General features: G+C 47.9%; 1 protein-coding gene across 1 annotated transcript; it reads left to right on the forward strand.

Annotated features, from left to right (window-relative positions):
• The first annotated feature begins 6,418 nt into the window (after positions 1-6,418).
• ADPRH (ADP-ribosylarginine hydrolase) lies at positions 6,419-15,035 on the forward strand. The gene is made up of 4 exons (XM_036404515.1): positions 6,419-6,969; positions 7,672-8,018; positions 12,784-13,144; positions 13,831-15,035. Exons 1-4 carry the CDS (start codon positions 6,617-6,619, stop codon positions 14,216-14,218), a joined length of 1,449 nt encoding a protein of 482 aa, XP_036260408.1. The 5' UTR covers positions 6,419-6,616; the 3' UTR covers positions 14,219-15,035.
• The last annotated feature ends 84 nt before the right edge of the window (positions 15,036-15,119 follow it).

Below are 15,119 nucleotides of genomic sequence, written 5' to 3' on the forward strand. Positions count from 1 at the left end.
ACAAGAAGGGCAGCACCCTTATTCCTGTGCTTCTCTCTGTCTCTTGGAGTTATTTTATTAACTTTCAACAACAGGAGGTCTGACACCACATCAAATATGTTTAGTTTTTCCCCCCAAACCGGATTCTCTTACAACGTCTGCCAGCTTTGTGCAGCCACATACCTGGTAGATCAGTGGCCACGTCCTCCTAGACCTCAAGTGCTGTCTCAGCTTTAAGAGCAAGAGGTTTCACAGTGTCCTGGTTTGAAAAGGAAGTGAGTTTTTTGGGATGCTGTGGTCAAACCAATAGGTGCTCAGATTTGAATACTGGCACCTGGTGTGGCCACTGAGGACATGGATACGCCTCTGAGACACAAGAGGTTTCAACTGTGTTTCCTGGGGAAGCCTATGGTACAACTGAGAATTGATTACCTGAAGGGTGGTGATGGACTGAGAGTTGGTGATCTGAGGGGTGGTAACTGAATTGAGAATCCAAGGTTTTGTCCTACTGTGATGTATTGGAAGTTTGGTGGGGGGGAGGAGGAATGTTTTGGGAAGGTTTTCATTCCGAGTTCTGTGTGTGTTTCTTTTTAAGTATAGTTGTAGTTTAATAAAGTTGGGTTTTTTTGTTTTTTTGGTTTTTTTTTTTCTTTATTCCTAAGTTGGAGCCTGCTTTGCTCTATTCCTGGTCACATCTCAGAGCAGACACTAGGGAAAATGTATTTTCATGGGGGCACTGGCATTGTGCCAGCATCAAACCATGACACACAGTGAGCAGCTTCCTTTGCCTAGTGATTGCTGTCAGGAGCCTGCCTGCCCTTTCTGCTGGAGCAGGCTCATCCTGGGAACACACCAGGGGACTGACCACAGCACCAGTGTCTTTGGTGACCCCTCTAAAGCCTTCATTGCCCTGCAAGTTTGGGTACGTGCACAGGGCGAGGGTTAAGCTGGATGAGCAGATGCCACTGCCAATGTGATGCAATCCAGTGGTGACATTGTTTTGATGCATGGAAAAGTCTTCCTGGAAGGAGGAGCAATCCTTACAGGAAGACTTTTCCATGCATCAAAACAATGTCACCACTGAATTGCATCACACAAAGCATGTAAACAGAGAATGGAAACATAGGCAGATATTTTTAAGCCCTGTCAGACCAATGGATGAAACAGAGCATTCAGTGATGTTGCTCACATGTTCCTCTTCCGTCACAAACCAGCACTTCCCAATTCTCTGAAATTCAATTCATGAAGAAACAAATGCAGAAGTAACTTTTCAAATGTTGAGCTTTTTGGTGTTCCTAAGCCCTTTCTCATGAATTCTCATGCCCTTTTGTTCTTCTGGTACATGTTCAAAAGCAGGAGTCATTCCCAAGAATAGCAATATTACAGAGGAAGCTGGTGAAGAAATAGCCACAAGAGAAAGACAAGAAAGAAGGTCCTGGTCACAACCCAGCATCAAAGAAATCCCTGTGGTGGAATATAACCACCCAGTAAAGTAACTCAAAGCCACCACAGGGCTTTTCCTAACCTATCATACCTACAATTTCGCCTACTCTCAGTTTAAGTCATTCAAGCTGAGGAAAGTCATCCTTCAGCCTGCCAGGTCCTGGTACTATAAGCTCTCCCCAATAAGCTAATAGGAATTTCTGAGTATCATTCCCATCCACCTGCTTTCCTAAATTTCAACTACTGCCTCCAACTCTCCCTCCCTCAAGCTTAGCTCTTGTGCCCGTACACAACCCATGATTTCCTCAGACACCTTGCAACACACTTGCAACTTGCTGGCAGAAGAAAGAGAAGCCCTTACTTATCAACCTCGCTCCTTTCTCATCCTTATTTTTACACTACTTCTATCCTTGCAAAACCAGGAGCCTCAGCAGAGCTTTGTCTGGGATTGGGGGGGTTTTCTGTCCCAGAAGATCTGAGCTCCTTCTCCTACAGCTGTTCTTCATTTTCCTCGCACCTGGCACAGCCTTTCTACACTGTGGGCTGCACTCATCATGTTGCCCAGACTGTCTCTTTTCCCACAGAAAGGAGAAACCTGCTCTCAAAGCGGAAAGCACATCTAACACTTCAAACATCACTGCTTGCACAATGCAGGAGGAGCATCACTGTTTCAAAACCCACAGCATGATGAAATCTTCACCCCTCCCATTGCTAAGCACCACATTCCATTAGGGTTTATTTTCATTGGCAAGTGCCAAGGATCTCCAAGTTTAGCCTGCTGGTGCTGTAGGGTGAGTTGAGAGTGGTTGAAAGGCAGGATCGATGGGTGCCTCTGCTTGCATGACCCACTTCTGATGGGCTCTCCCTCCACCCTGGTACTCTCTGAAAGGATAGGGACTCAAGGCCAGCAGCTCCTGCAAAGAAAGCACCTGAAGGGACAACAACACCGACCCTCAGACTCTGCCACCATGCAAGCGGGGAACACACAATCCAAAAAGAAAACGTCACTTGATTCACAGCAAGGAGTAACCAGCCTGTCAGCCCTGGAGCTTCAGATCCACCACTGGAACCAGGTATCAGCTCCACAAGAGCTTCACTGATGTTCCCAGGCTCAAAAGCAGGTTTTGGAGTGTACTAGGGAGGTCCCTGCCCACACTCTTCCCTTTACCAACATGTCAGTTATGAACCTGATGAAGGGCAGTAAAGATGAGTTTGCAGTTCCATTTTATAGATGTGGACAAGGGAAAGGTGATCACACTCCAGGAGATGTTCCCTGTGTCCCTGACCTTCCTGGCTGCCCCAAGCTGGCATTGCAGTGCCTCTCTCTGTGGTAAGGAAATTACCCTGCTTATCTTCTGCCCTTCAGAATTATAGTTATTTGAAACAGTCAGACTCTGTTGTATTTTTTACATTTTTGTTTTAAAATCTGTGTTAAAGACAGCTTTTGAAAGAATCACAAGGAGTGCAGTAGGTGCCACAAAGAGGAGAACACACCAATTTTCCACCATTTCCCTTTTTGCCCTGGAGAGTGAGTCGGGCCCACTCTTCACAGTTGGTAGCAGATAAACCTGCAAAGAACAAGGCTGATATTTCTACAGTAACTCTGTTTTCTCAGCAGGAAACCAAAGTCCAGTATTCCCTGTAACCCAGCTGCCCAGAGGCACCTCTGGTCCTGCAAGGGCATCCTGCAAGGGTGAGTGCTTCCCTTGCACAGGCAGGCAGGGAGGGTCAGGCACTGCTGCCCCACCAGGACTCTGCCCAGGCTCACTGCAGAGATCCAGACCTCACGTGGCACTTGCTGCCCCTGCTTGGAATGCCCCTGCTGCAGAGCATTGCTATTTACTGGCCACTGTCAGGGGACTGAGAACCGGGGTAAGCCCAGAAATATTCCCCACTCAAAAACAAAAAGGAAAAAAAAAAAAAAAGGTCTGCTGTTGTTACAGAGAAAAAGGTGCTATTAAAAGAATGAGAAACTGGTAAGAGTTTGGCACCGGTCCAAAATGAACATATTTTTAGGGCCCAAAAAGATTCTGTGGAAAGTCTGGGCAAGCAAAGAGAAGATGAATAGGGGAGGTGAAAAATGCGAATTCCAGATGTGCCTTTGCAGTCCCATTTTGGGGACAGCTGTAGGATCTAGAACAGGAACACTGATGTGTTTAAGTGCACCATGCATTTTTAATGTTCAACTTTTTTCCTAACTCCTGGCCTGAAGGGCTCTTGTAGTTCTGAGGAAATGTCCTACAGGGTCTCAACCAGTTTGTAGCTCCTGTGCTGCAGTGCTACCCTTCACAGCCCCCTCGAACAGGAGCCCTCAACCCTTAGCTCATCTAGAAAGGCACGTTTTTTTAGTCAGAAAGAATTACCCTTTTTTTCCAGATGAATGTGACGGAAAATTCTAAATCTAAATGAGTGCTAACCACAGTGTCCAACAAATGGCAGGGGCAGGTCAGCAAGATGCTCCAACATGGTATTTTCCAGAAGGCATATCCTGGCCACTGGTGCACAGAAGCCTAAATTTTCATTAAGAAAAGATAAAACAAAGCCCCCAGAATGGTGCAACATGGTGAGTCTAACTCTTTGCAGTGCTCAGCATCAGAAGGCCATCTTTGCAAAGGGGGAGAGTCGTGCCCAGCTCCCCACAGCACAGTCTGATGCTTCCCTGCAACATCTTGGAGATGGAGGTGCTCCCTGATGGAGAATGCTCTCCTCACCACTTGAGGACATCCCATGGGACTCACACACAGAGATCCCTTTGGGATCAGTGCATCCCTTTGAGCTGAAGACTGCTGCTCTGCCCACGTTAGGTTTGCAGGCTCCTGCTGATGGTTCCTGCTGCTGAATCATTATCCTCCATCTGTCTGTGAGGAGCCCTCAACACTTTCCTCTGACATCTCTTGGATGTCACTTAACTGCACTGCACATCATGTTTTCATTTTTTAGGAAGCTGAGAATTCAGGAAGCTGGAAGCAATTATGAAAACCAAACATCTCAGTGCCGCAGGCAATTTTTTGCCAATGTAGAGATGTTGTCCCATCTTCCTTCTCTGTTTGAGGAGTTCTGTGACCTTCCTCTCCACTCTTCTGTCCTTGAGGCTGGAGCAGAAGCCATTCCTCACTGGCAGCCATTCCACAAGACAGAAACACGAGGGGTTTTCCCTCTCACAGGCCCAAACCTTAGGAGCGAAAAACCCCGCTTTGCTTTTGAGCACTGCACCAACCTGGGTAAATTCAGAGCTGTTCTAGAGAAAACAAAATGAACCAGAGAAACAAAAAAGGTCATCAGGTACTGCTGGCAGTGTTGGAACATCGGCAGCTTTTTTTCCCACTTCCTTTTCTGTTACTATTTCTTCTGCTAGATGCTTCTCAAACTCTGCATTTGCAGCAGGGCACAGAGGAGGAGTAGATGTAGGAATGAACGTGGCATGATGAAGCATTGAGACCACTGGGGCTGATGTTCCCATGCAGACCTGTGCTCCCAGCTACCTGAATTCCCCCAGGGCCCCTCCAAGCCCCCTCCACTCTGACTTGCCCCCAAATTCCCCAGGGACTCTGCTCTGACCCAGCACTACATTTGTGATTGCCCTGAAATCCCCCAGGGCTGCAGCTCAAAAACTACCGCCGTTTTCTCCCATAGGCACCAAGGGGGAAATTTTTGTTTTCCCTCCATGTGAGAGGTGCTGGTACCTTCTGGAGTGAACAAGGAGACCTGGTGTGGAGGGGATTGTCAGCTGGTAAAAAAGTTCAGCTTCTACAAAGTGCAATTCCAGCCATGCTCAGTCCTGTTTCTTGCTCCTGTGTTGAACTCCTATCCTTTCCTCACCCACTGACCAGACTCCTTCAGCTGCCCAACCACTACCAAAAATAAAAACAAAGGATAAAACAAGGCAGTGGGATCACAAGGTGCCTCAGGACACTATTAAAGCAGCACTGCTAGACAAAGATCAGCCCTGGTTTGGGAGGGGTTGGGGTCACCAGGGAGCCATGCTGGGGTTGTGGGGAGAGCATTGCCCCCAAATACTGAAGGAGGTTGTCTAGAGAAGAAGAGGCTCAGGGCTGACCTCACTGGTCTCTACTACCTCTTCTACAGTCTCTTCCACCATGCCTACAGAAAATGGCCTTAATCTGGGACAAGGGAGATTCAAACTATGTATTATAAAGGGTTTTTCACTGTTAGGATGGTTAGGCAATGGAATAGATTTCTCAGGGTGGTGGTGGAGTCACCATCCCTGGCAATGTTCAAGAGGTGTCTGGATGATGGTTTTGTGCTTAAGGGGTTAAAGTGTTGTGCTGGGTGGATGGCTGGACTTGGTGATCTTGAAGGTCTCTTCCAACCCTGACGAGTCTGTTGGAAATGATGCAACTTAAAAAACTTTTTATGTAACTTTAGGTTTGTTCGCCTCTGCCCAGGGGGAGGGGAATTGAAGTTTCTCTTTAAAAGATTCTGTTCAAAGAGGCTGGGTGAGGTCTGATGAGTTTAATGTCTACAGATTGGGAGTTGCCAGAAAACACACAGGAGGAAAATGAACATTAACAAATATTACACAGGGTGGGGTCAGAAGAGATCGATAAGAGAACCAAAGAATGAGGATTTAACCAGCATCAAAGAGCTCAATAACCAACAGGAGATTGAATACTAAGAACTGTGTAATTTAGGACCAATGAACATGAATGTCTTTGGAGTTATTTTTATGCATACATAGCTGAAAAGTCTAGTAAAGAACCTCGTATGGTGGAATGATTTTCATTGCACAACCCGGACACATGTGGATGATAATTTCTACTGCACATCCTGGCAGAATAAAGTAATGCTGTGATTTTGTAACACTGAAAAGGTGTTGTCAGAGAGTTCCTGTTTTCCCCTGCAGTTTCAGCAGCAATTCTGTGGTTCTGTAGGGGTTGGCACAGGGGCAGAGACTCCTGGCAAAGGCTGGAGGCTCTGCTCAGGCTGCAGCAAGGAGGGGAAACACAATCCAAAGGTGGAGAAAGCCCTCCCAAAAGCTGTCCCCAGCGCAGATACAGAGGGGGATCTAGCCAGTATCAGGAACGGGCTGCTCAGCCAGGAACGAGGAGTGACTGCTCGTCCACGGGAAATGCTATCTGCGCTTTTTTAAAAAAAGAAACAGTTCATTTCATTGCCCCTGTTTCACTTTCGAGTCCGAGGGCTCAGCCCGGCTCCCCTGAGGGCGGCCCCAAAAATGAAAGCCAGCCAGGCCCTCCGCCTGCGCCGAACCGAGTCCGGGTCCGGCGGGGCGGCCGAGGAGAGCCCGGGGGGCTGCGGCGGAGAGCCCGGCCTGGCTGCCGAGGAGCGCCCTTGGGGCTGGCAGGGAGGGTCCGGCGGGGCTGCCGAGGAGGAGCCGGGCCCGGTGACACTGCCCCGGGAGGCCGCGGAGGGACTGGCCGAGCGGAGCGGCCCGGGCCGCGTTAAACAGGCCGCGCCCAGAGCTGCGGAGTCCGAACCGCGCCCCATGGAGCGGGGCGGGTTGCCGTGGAGTCTGCTGGGAGCCGTGGGCATGCTGGCCGGGCTGGCGGCGATCGGCGCGCTCGCTGTGTGAGTAGCCGCGGGTCGGCAGCGGCCCGGGGCCCGGCTGAGGCGGGGCCGCCGGCTTTCGCCGCTTCTGCTTCTCAGCAGAGAAAAGGAGAAGCGAGGCCTGAGCTGCGGGAGGGTTTCTGGGGGAGGGGGTGGTTGGTATTTCATGGCTGAAGTACCTGCGGGGTGGGGGCGATGCCTGTGCGAGCAGCCGCTGTTGTAGCCTGCCCGAGGAGCAGGGACAGGTGTCACTGCCATGGCCTGGCCCTGCCGAAGCTGAGCGGGTCAGCCAAACCTTACCCCTTAATTTTGTACCCCTGCGGATCAGCCTCGCCTTACCCCAGGGCACAAAAGCTGCTGGAGATGATGTGAGCTTGCTCATGCACTCAGAAAGGTGGAGAACGTGGCTGTCGTCACGTATCCTGCAGTCTTGCCCTTGGTTTTTGGCCTTTGAGCTGGGTAGGGTATGCAGCTTTATCCTGCCAGCATCCCAGCAGGACATCTCCAGGTGCCCCTGGCCCAGGGCTGGGCTGCCCAGGAGCTGCCACACACCCACCCATGGTATGGGTATGCACGGGGTCCATGTGCTGTGAAGAAATACATCCTCTGAGTGAGAGTCGTGTGGCAGGCACGGTATCCAGCCTGCTGGAGCTTAGCAGGACAAGCCCATACTGAAATGGGAAAGATTTAATTCTCATTCTCCTCTTTTTTTCTTTCTCATAGTGTCTTCTACAGTGGAGTAGCTGTGGGACAAAAAATGTGTCCTAAGGGGGTGGAAAACTATGTAGCATCCATGGTGCTGAGTGCAGTTGGTGACACGGTGGCATATTACAACGGGAGATGGGAGTTCCAGAAGAGTGGCCCAGTCATCCACAAGGAGCTGGCAGACATGGGGGGGCTGGCCAACATCAGCCTCCAGGGCTGGATAGTCAGCGATGACACCGTGATGCACTTGGCCACGGCCGAGGCCTTGGTAGCAGCCGGGAAAAACCCAACGTTACCACATCTCTACACTCTGCTTGCAAGGAACTACAAGGAGTGCATGAATGACATGAAGGGCAGAGCTCCAGGTAACCCCTCCATCCTGCTGTCTGGGTAGAGCTCTGCTGTTGCTCCTGTCTCTCCTGCAGCTTGGTGCTGGGGCTGGCCCCGGCTCTGCTTTTGGCTGTTTACTGTATTTCACATAAAGGAAAAGTGTTCCACACTCAGTAGTACCTGTTTCAGGATGAGCTAAAGAGAACAGAATAAGGCAAGCTGAAGTGCTTTGGGCTTCTCTGAACAAGATGAAAAAGATGCTGTTTCGTTCACATTTACAAAACATTCTTATGTTTGAGGCCTAGCCTCAGCTCGGGAAGGGTGATAGCTTTTGAACTTGGGATTCCTACATTCAGTGGCTAAAAAATTCACATTCAGTTAGTGTAATGCACACCCTGAGATGCACCCCACAGAATTAATACAGAACTTCTCATCATAAACACAACAAATTACATATAAAATATATTAAAGGCATAAAGATCATTGCTTGGAATAATTACACTTATTAAACCCAAAGTCTGCTTGGATTACATTTACACTGGAGCTGCTTAGGCTGGGCCTCTAATTTGACCAGCACAGGAGGCATGGAGTATCCAGGAAACACTCAAATTCAGCAGTCCTGTGCAAAGTTTATACATTGAAATAGTATGTATGCTTAGATGTGCTTATTTGGAGTGGCCAGAGTATGTCAAGAGTGTTCTGTCTTGACATTAAACATGGGAAAGGCCAAATCTTGCCACTGAGCATAGTGTATGGGAGCTGTGCATTTCCAAATGCATAAACCAGGTTGGAAACCTGAACAGGAATTTATTCTGCTTACCTTTCCACAGTGGGCTCCTGTCCTTGTGTAAAGAACTAAATTATCAGTCTTCTTTTAACACCCATATTCCCAGTTGTTGAAGTGGCCTAATTAATAAAATATTTAGGAAGGGGTAATGATGCTTGTCAGGACAGCTGAAGGTGGCAGATCAAACTTCCAAGAGATTCATGGCAGTTTTGATGAAGCAGCATAGTTTAGTTCCCCAAGCCAAGATGGACTAACCACAGCTGCCAGTGAGACAGCACCTGGAAGGATTTAAGATGAAAAGGAGAAGAACCTAAAATTTAAATATTAGTAAATAGTATCTAAGGATAATAGGACACCTACTGCATTCCTTCTGTGACTGAACTGAGCTGCAATATGCCCAAAAGCAGTTCCTTTTCCTGGAAGTGATAAATTTGAAAGCAAACTTGCTATGGACATTAAGAGGAGTGACAAGGTCAGGTCAGATAATCTAGGTAAAAAAAGAAATACACATTGTTTAGTGGGTCCAAAGACAATTAAAAATTTTGCAATCAGAATTGCTCCTGCTGCAGGTATGAAAGGCATTCAGCTCTTGAGAGTTTAAATCCTGACCCTTAGCAGTTTAATTCCCTCCAAAGGGAATACCTATCCATACCCTGAAAAGCTGGCTGGATTCTCCATGGCATATTGGTAAGTCCTAATGATAAAAGCTGCATGCCAATAACTTCTTTTGGCAGTTCAGAATAAATGGATTTTAACTGAGAACATAAGCCAGGGTGGTGCTCTTCTGGCCTAGTACTGACCAGGGAATTGCAGCCCTGAAGGCTGAGAATGGAAAGTTGCTGTTGGAACTTTTGCCCAACACAGACGAGGTTTCCTTAGAACAGTGGGGGAAAGTCACATTGATGGCTCACATGAGGCAGTCCAGACCTGAAAACCCAAAGCTGCAGTGACAAAGGGATTCCCACAACGTTCTGAGTCACAGGACAGCCACAGCAGGGTCCCTCAGAGACACAGCCCCAGGAGAGAACTCTGGGGGTAGTAATTCAACGACAAGGTAATCCCTACACCCACTATTGCTATTTGTGATGTGCCGCAAACTCATTGTTCCTTGCAGATGACAAAGCCAGTGAATTAAGCAACCCAAGCACAGACATACTTCTTTTTTCATGGTACAACTAAAGCACTTCTTCAGGAAACCTTCTGCTTCAAAATGGGTCTTAGTGCTCTCCCTTTGGAATTATTTACCACTGTGTGGTTTGTTTAACAAACCTTTTTTATGTGTACTGATAAATCCCAAACAACTGTTACCTGAAGAGTCTTGGTCCTATCCCAAAAATTGAGTCTAGCTGTTCTTGAAACTTTTTCAGCTTGCCCTAATTCACATGCCACTTTTTCCTTGTATTTCTTCTTTCTTTAGACTAGTACCGTGCTTAGGTTACTTTTAATTTCCTGTTGTTAGTGCAAAGGATTCCTAACCTGGACGTAAAGGATTTCCAAAACAAATTGCTAATTCAAAAACTCCCTACAGCAGTTTTTTAAAAATCTATTTATAAAAAAAAGACCTAATGTGATTCCATCTTAGTCTTCCTAAACTGGCTTTCCAATGTTTTAATATTTTAACTGTTTAAAAGTGTGAGGGATACTACTTGTAGTACTTCCTAAATTGTAAATCTTAGCTGTCATACACTGGTTTGGTATACACATTATCATACACTGGTTTACACAATTTTTTCCACTTGCAAGTTATCAGTAGTCATTTCCTAAAATAATATGCACAGGCATAAAGCTGCAAGTAAATTGTATTGCAAAACAACAAGTCTTTCTTTCCATTTAAAGCCTTGTCATCTTCCCTTTTATTTTAGCTACAATTAGTGCAAGAACAATCTCACTTTTTATCAAGGACTGAGGTGTGTGGTCTCAGCCTGCCCAGACAGGTCTTGAAGAAATGATTTTCTCAAAGTTTCAGCAAGAGTAATCTTGGCTTTTGTCATGCAGATTTTGATTTTAAGCTTCCTTAGTCCCTGTGCTCTCTCCCTTCCCCCTTGCTTTCCTGGAAGAAGTTCTCTTTTACCAGAACATACAAACAGAGTAGTTGGAACAGCTTTTTAAAAACGTGGCTTTGTTTGACAGGTTCATTTTAATGTCCTGTTACAGGTCACTGGGTACAATGCTTGGTATGGTGAGATTTTTAGAAAAATGCCTCAATTTTCTGTTAGTCATCATGAAGTTGGAAATTATGCTGCTATCCCTCTTAACAATTTTGATACACACTAGCCAGCACTGAATTAGTAAACTACATGAAATTTAGAGGCCTGGACACGTTCCCACACTGAGACATCCTAAAAGCAAACTCCCAGACACTTCAGCTAGAGGCTGGTTGTGACTGGTTCCAGTATAGCTAAAGACACTTGGCCCAGCATGTGACATTATTCCTGACAGTGGCGAGCTCTTAGTTATTTTTAGCATATGTCCAGAAGGCAGTCTTAAAGCTGTGCATGGATTTGGAGATTCTTCAGTTACAAGGGGGCTGTAAATGCAGGTAAAACAGGCTGCCATAAACCAAACCCTACTGCCAAACATGTACATGGAATTGCAGAAGCCAAGAGCCCTGCAGGGGACTCTGCAGTGCCTGGCTGTGATGAGCAAGGTCACAGATCATGGTGACTGAGTTGCACCAAAGTGAGGTGAATTTGCTTGACCAGGCTTCTTCCTTGCTACTCTGTTCTATTTAGTTTGACTTCCAGAGTAACAGAGCACCTGCAAGTTCATCAGCTACCTGTCCCAGTGAGGGAACCAAGTGTAGGAGCAACAGTCTAACTTTGGGGGTGTGGTAACAGCCAGCTGCTGCTGTTACTCTGTGAGTCTGAGAGAGGACTCAGCACACTGGGGGTTAGTCTGCTGAGTCCACCTTTGTCATTGTCCAGCACATTAAAACTGAAATGCAGCTGCTCAAAACCTGCCTCGATTTACCTTCCTGCTGGAAAAGAAGTATTTACAATTGGGCCAGAAGAGAAGACTAGGAGAAAAAAAAAAGCAAGGTAGAAGAGAATCAAAGATAATTCAATGTTCCAAACCTGTTTCTTCTTTACACACAAGCATTTGGGCTTAGTTCTCAAAACATTTCACTGTCTTGGCTGGGGAAGCTGGCTGGGCTCTGAAATCAGGGTGTGTTTTCTTTGTCCTATGAATGTGTTGGACTAACAAGTGTTAGTCTGAAGCAGCAGCACTGGAAGAAGCAGAGTAATTTCTTTAAAAAGTACATAAAAATATGAAGGAGATGGAGGTGGGCTTGCCTCATTTCTTATAGTCTTTCTGTAGTTACCCTTTAGTGGCAGTGTTTGGAGATGAACTAGTGAGCTGGACAAAGCTTTGGTCTCACCTAGTACAGCTGCTCCTCAGCTTATGAAAGAGGAGTACAGTAGAGCCAGTCATGCAGACCGTGTTGAGGTGAGACAGGTGCTGCACTCAAGGCTTTCTGACGAACCTAAACTGCAGCAAGGGAGAGCTGGAAAACATCTTCTACCAGTACATTTTCTATTAGTGAGGCAAATGAGGAGCTTGTGGGGTCTCTGCCTTTAGCAGTCCTGTGAAAAAGCAGTTACCTAGACTGGCCTTGTGTCACAGATCATACAAACCTTTCTGTTTACAGAGAGAGATATCTAGGTATATGTGTATATTTCTATTAGTAGATATGTTTTTTTGGATAACACAAAATGTAAATATAAAACATGTCAGTAAATGAGCAATGAAGTGTTTCCTAACCCCTAGACCTTTTAATTTTCATAAACAAAAATTATCAGGTCTGCTGGGGAGGACGCAGGTTGCTCCAGTAGTTTAAGGCAGGATATGTATGTGAGCAGATGACTTACGGTTTTAAAAGGAAGCTCAAATCCCTTACACACAGCGATTCTTTCTTCCCCACTGCCCTGCCTGTCTTCCTCCTGTTCCCAGGCTACCTCCTGCTGATGTTTCTGTTTCTCCCTTCCCTTGGGCTCTGTGGCTCGGGTCACCAGGTGCCATGTCTGTGGAAAGCACCATGAAGCTGGCTCCGGGGCAGCCCAACGGCTGGCGGATCCCGTTCAGCCCGCGGGCAGGGGGCTGCGGGGCCGCCATGCGCGCCATGTGCATCGGGCTGCGCTTCTACCGGCCCGCCCAGCTGGACACCCTGATCCAAGTCAGCATCGAGAGCGGCCGCATGACCCACCACCACCCCACCGGCTACCTGGGGGCCCTGGCCTCAGCTCTCTTCACGGCTTGTGCGGTGAACAGCGTGCCCCCCGTGGCCTGGGGGAAGAGGCTCATGGAGGTGCTGCCACAGGCAAAAGCCTACGTGCAGGAATCTGGCTTCTATGTGAAGGAGAACATGGAGCAATGGTGAGCTGCATGCCCTGCACTGACATTCTTAAAGCCCTTGTACCACAGGGTACAAGGCTCTCTGCTCATACTTAGGTTTCAGTAATCACATTAAGGCAAACTCCTAGGGCAGCACACACCTGCCATAGGATCAAATCAATTCACAGTACCTTCGGGGAAAAAAAAAAAGGCAGGTTGTGTTTGGGTCAGGTGCTTGTGACCATTTTTTGGATCCAGTATGAAGTAGGTGAGACTTGTCATCTCATGCAACTGTGATCTTATGAAAGATGGCAAGCAGGGCTGGGGAACAGCATCAAGCTTAGGGCTGAGCTCAGTTTGAAAGTTATAACCAAATCTGCATATTCACTGCACCTCTGTGTGCAGGGGCACACACAGAGGTAGAGCTGCTCTGAATTTGGGAGGATGACTCAGTTCTCACTCTGAGCCTTTGAATCCTGCAGGTGCTGGGCTGCCTTCTCCCGTGTGACTGGAGGGAGGGGAAATCTAACTCACTGAAACTTGTTCTTGTGCCTCTTACCGTAAATCATGCCCCTAGTTTTGACAAACGGGGGCCGCCTGCCATTTTGCTGAGCCCTCGCTCCGGGCTCTTGACGTGGCGCGTTTTCCGCTGGCGCCCGCGTGGTGCTCAGCTGCGTGCTGCTGCCCTGGGACAACTTACAGCCGCTCCATCCCATCCTGTTTGGCAGGTATTACTTCGAAGAGAAGTGGAAAAAATACCTGGAGGAGAGAGGCATCTCGGACGGGGTCTCATCGCCCAAATTCCCGGCCAAGTACGGCGTGGAAGAGAGAGACTCGTTCTACACCTCGCTCAGCTACAGCGGCTGGGGGGGCAGCAGCGGGCACGACGCGCCCATGATCGCCTACGACGCCCTGCTGGGCGCGGGGGACTCGTGGACAGAGCTGGCTCACCGCGCCTTCTTCCACGGCGGGGACAGCGACTCCACGGCTGCCATCGCCGCCAGCTGGTGGGGCGTCATCCACGCCTTCAAGGGCGTTCCCCCCAACCTCTACGCCCACCTGGAGTACAAGGACCGCCTGGAGAAGGTGGCCAAGGACTTGTCCAGCATACTCTAGGCAGGAGATGGCAAAGCAACCCACTGGCACACTTACCTGTGCTCTCTCGCTTGGTTTGCAAAGCCGCTGGATTAAATCTTGAGAATGTAAGCCAGAGCCAGGCCTGCCTTTTCTCTGTGTGCTGGCTTCAGTGGGGAGGCCACATCGGTGCCAGTTTGGGGCTGGTGGTTTGATGGGAACACACAGTGGTAACCCGAGACATCCCTCCTGCACTGCAGCTTGGCTGCACATTGTCTGGTCCTCAAGAGGAGCGGGAGCACCCACAGCTGCCCTGCTGGTCCTGCTGCAGCAGCAGCACAGGCAGCAAACCCCACTCAAACCCCCCAAACCAGCATCCTCACCCTACAAGGGGAGCAGGGAGCACAAGCAGCCCATTGTGTCTGGGGACAACAGAGCTTTCTTATAAAATTATTTTTGCAGAGGATGTTTTTTGTTTCAAATAAAGTTGGAAAAAAACCCCAAACCCAACCTTAAAGCTGTGTGAGCAGTGCATTTTACCCAATTCTACACCACTCCTGCAATACAGGTAGGATATGAATATGTGAATATGGGAGAATTTAAGACTCCTGACCAAATCCTTACTTAAGGCAAAAGTGGGTAAGGAGAATTAAACAGGTTGCATTGTACATCAGCTTCTGTAGTGAACTATATTCTGCTTTCATCAAGGGTACTAAAAGTAATTTGCTTAACATTTGCTATGCGCAATTCTATTAAAATAAGGTTTTTCTTGAAATCCAGACTATCACACAGCAAAGTACTTTTACTGTTTCCAGAACAATTTCAAAACCAGTGTGTTCAATAAAAAGTCCTGACAGGCCTCTGTTAAATGTCTATTCTATTATGGCATAGGTTGAGGGTTGGATGGGGTATGAAATCAGAGGTGCCTGGTGTCTGCAAGCTC

This window comes from Molothrus ater, chromosome 2, assembly GCF_012460135.2.
Source record: "Molothrus ater isolate BHLD 08-10-18 breed brown headed cowbird chromosome 2, BPBGC_Mater_1.1, whole genome shotgun sequence".
Classification (NCBI taxonomy): Eukaryota; Metazoa; Chordata; class Aves; order Passeriformes; family Icteridae; genus Molothrus; species Molothrus ater.

What these genes read in the sequence shown, in the direction of transcription:
- ADPRH (XM_036404515.1), top strand. Translation starts at nt 6,617, where the DNA reads ATGAAAGCCAGCCAGGCCCTCCGCCTGCGCCGAACCGAGTCCGGGTCC. An exon ending in GCGATCGGCGCGCTCGCTGT is followed by an intron (nt 6,970 to 7,671) that starts GTGAGTAGCCGC and finishes TCTTTCTCATAG; the next exon opens with TGTCTTCTACAGTGGAGTAG. An exon ending in AAGGAGAACATGGAGCAATG is followed by an intron (nt 13,145 to 13,830) that starts GTGAGCTGCATG and finishes CCTGTTTGGCAG; the next exon opens with GTATTACTTCGAAGAGAAGT.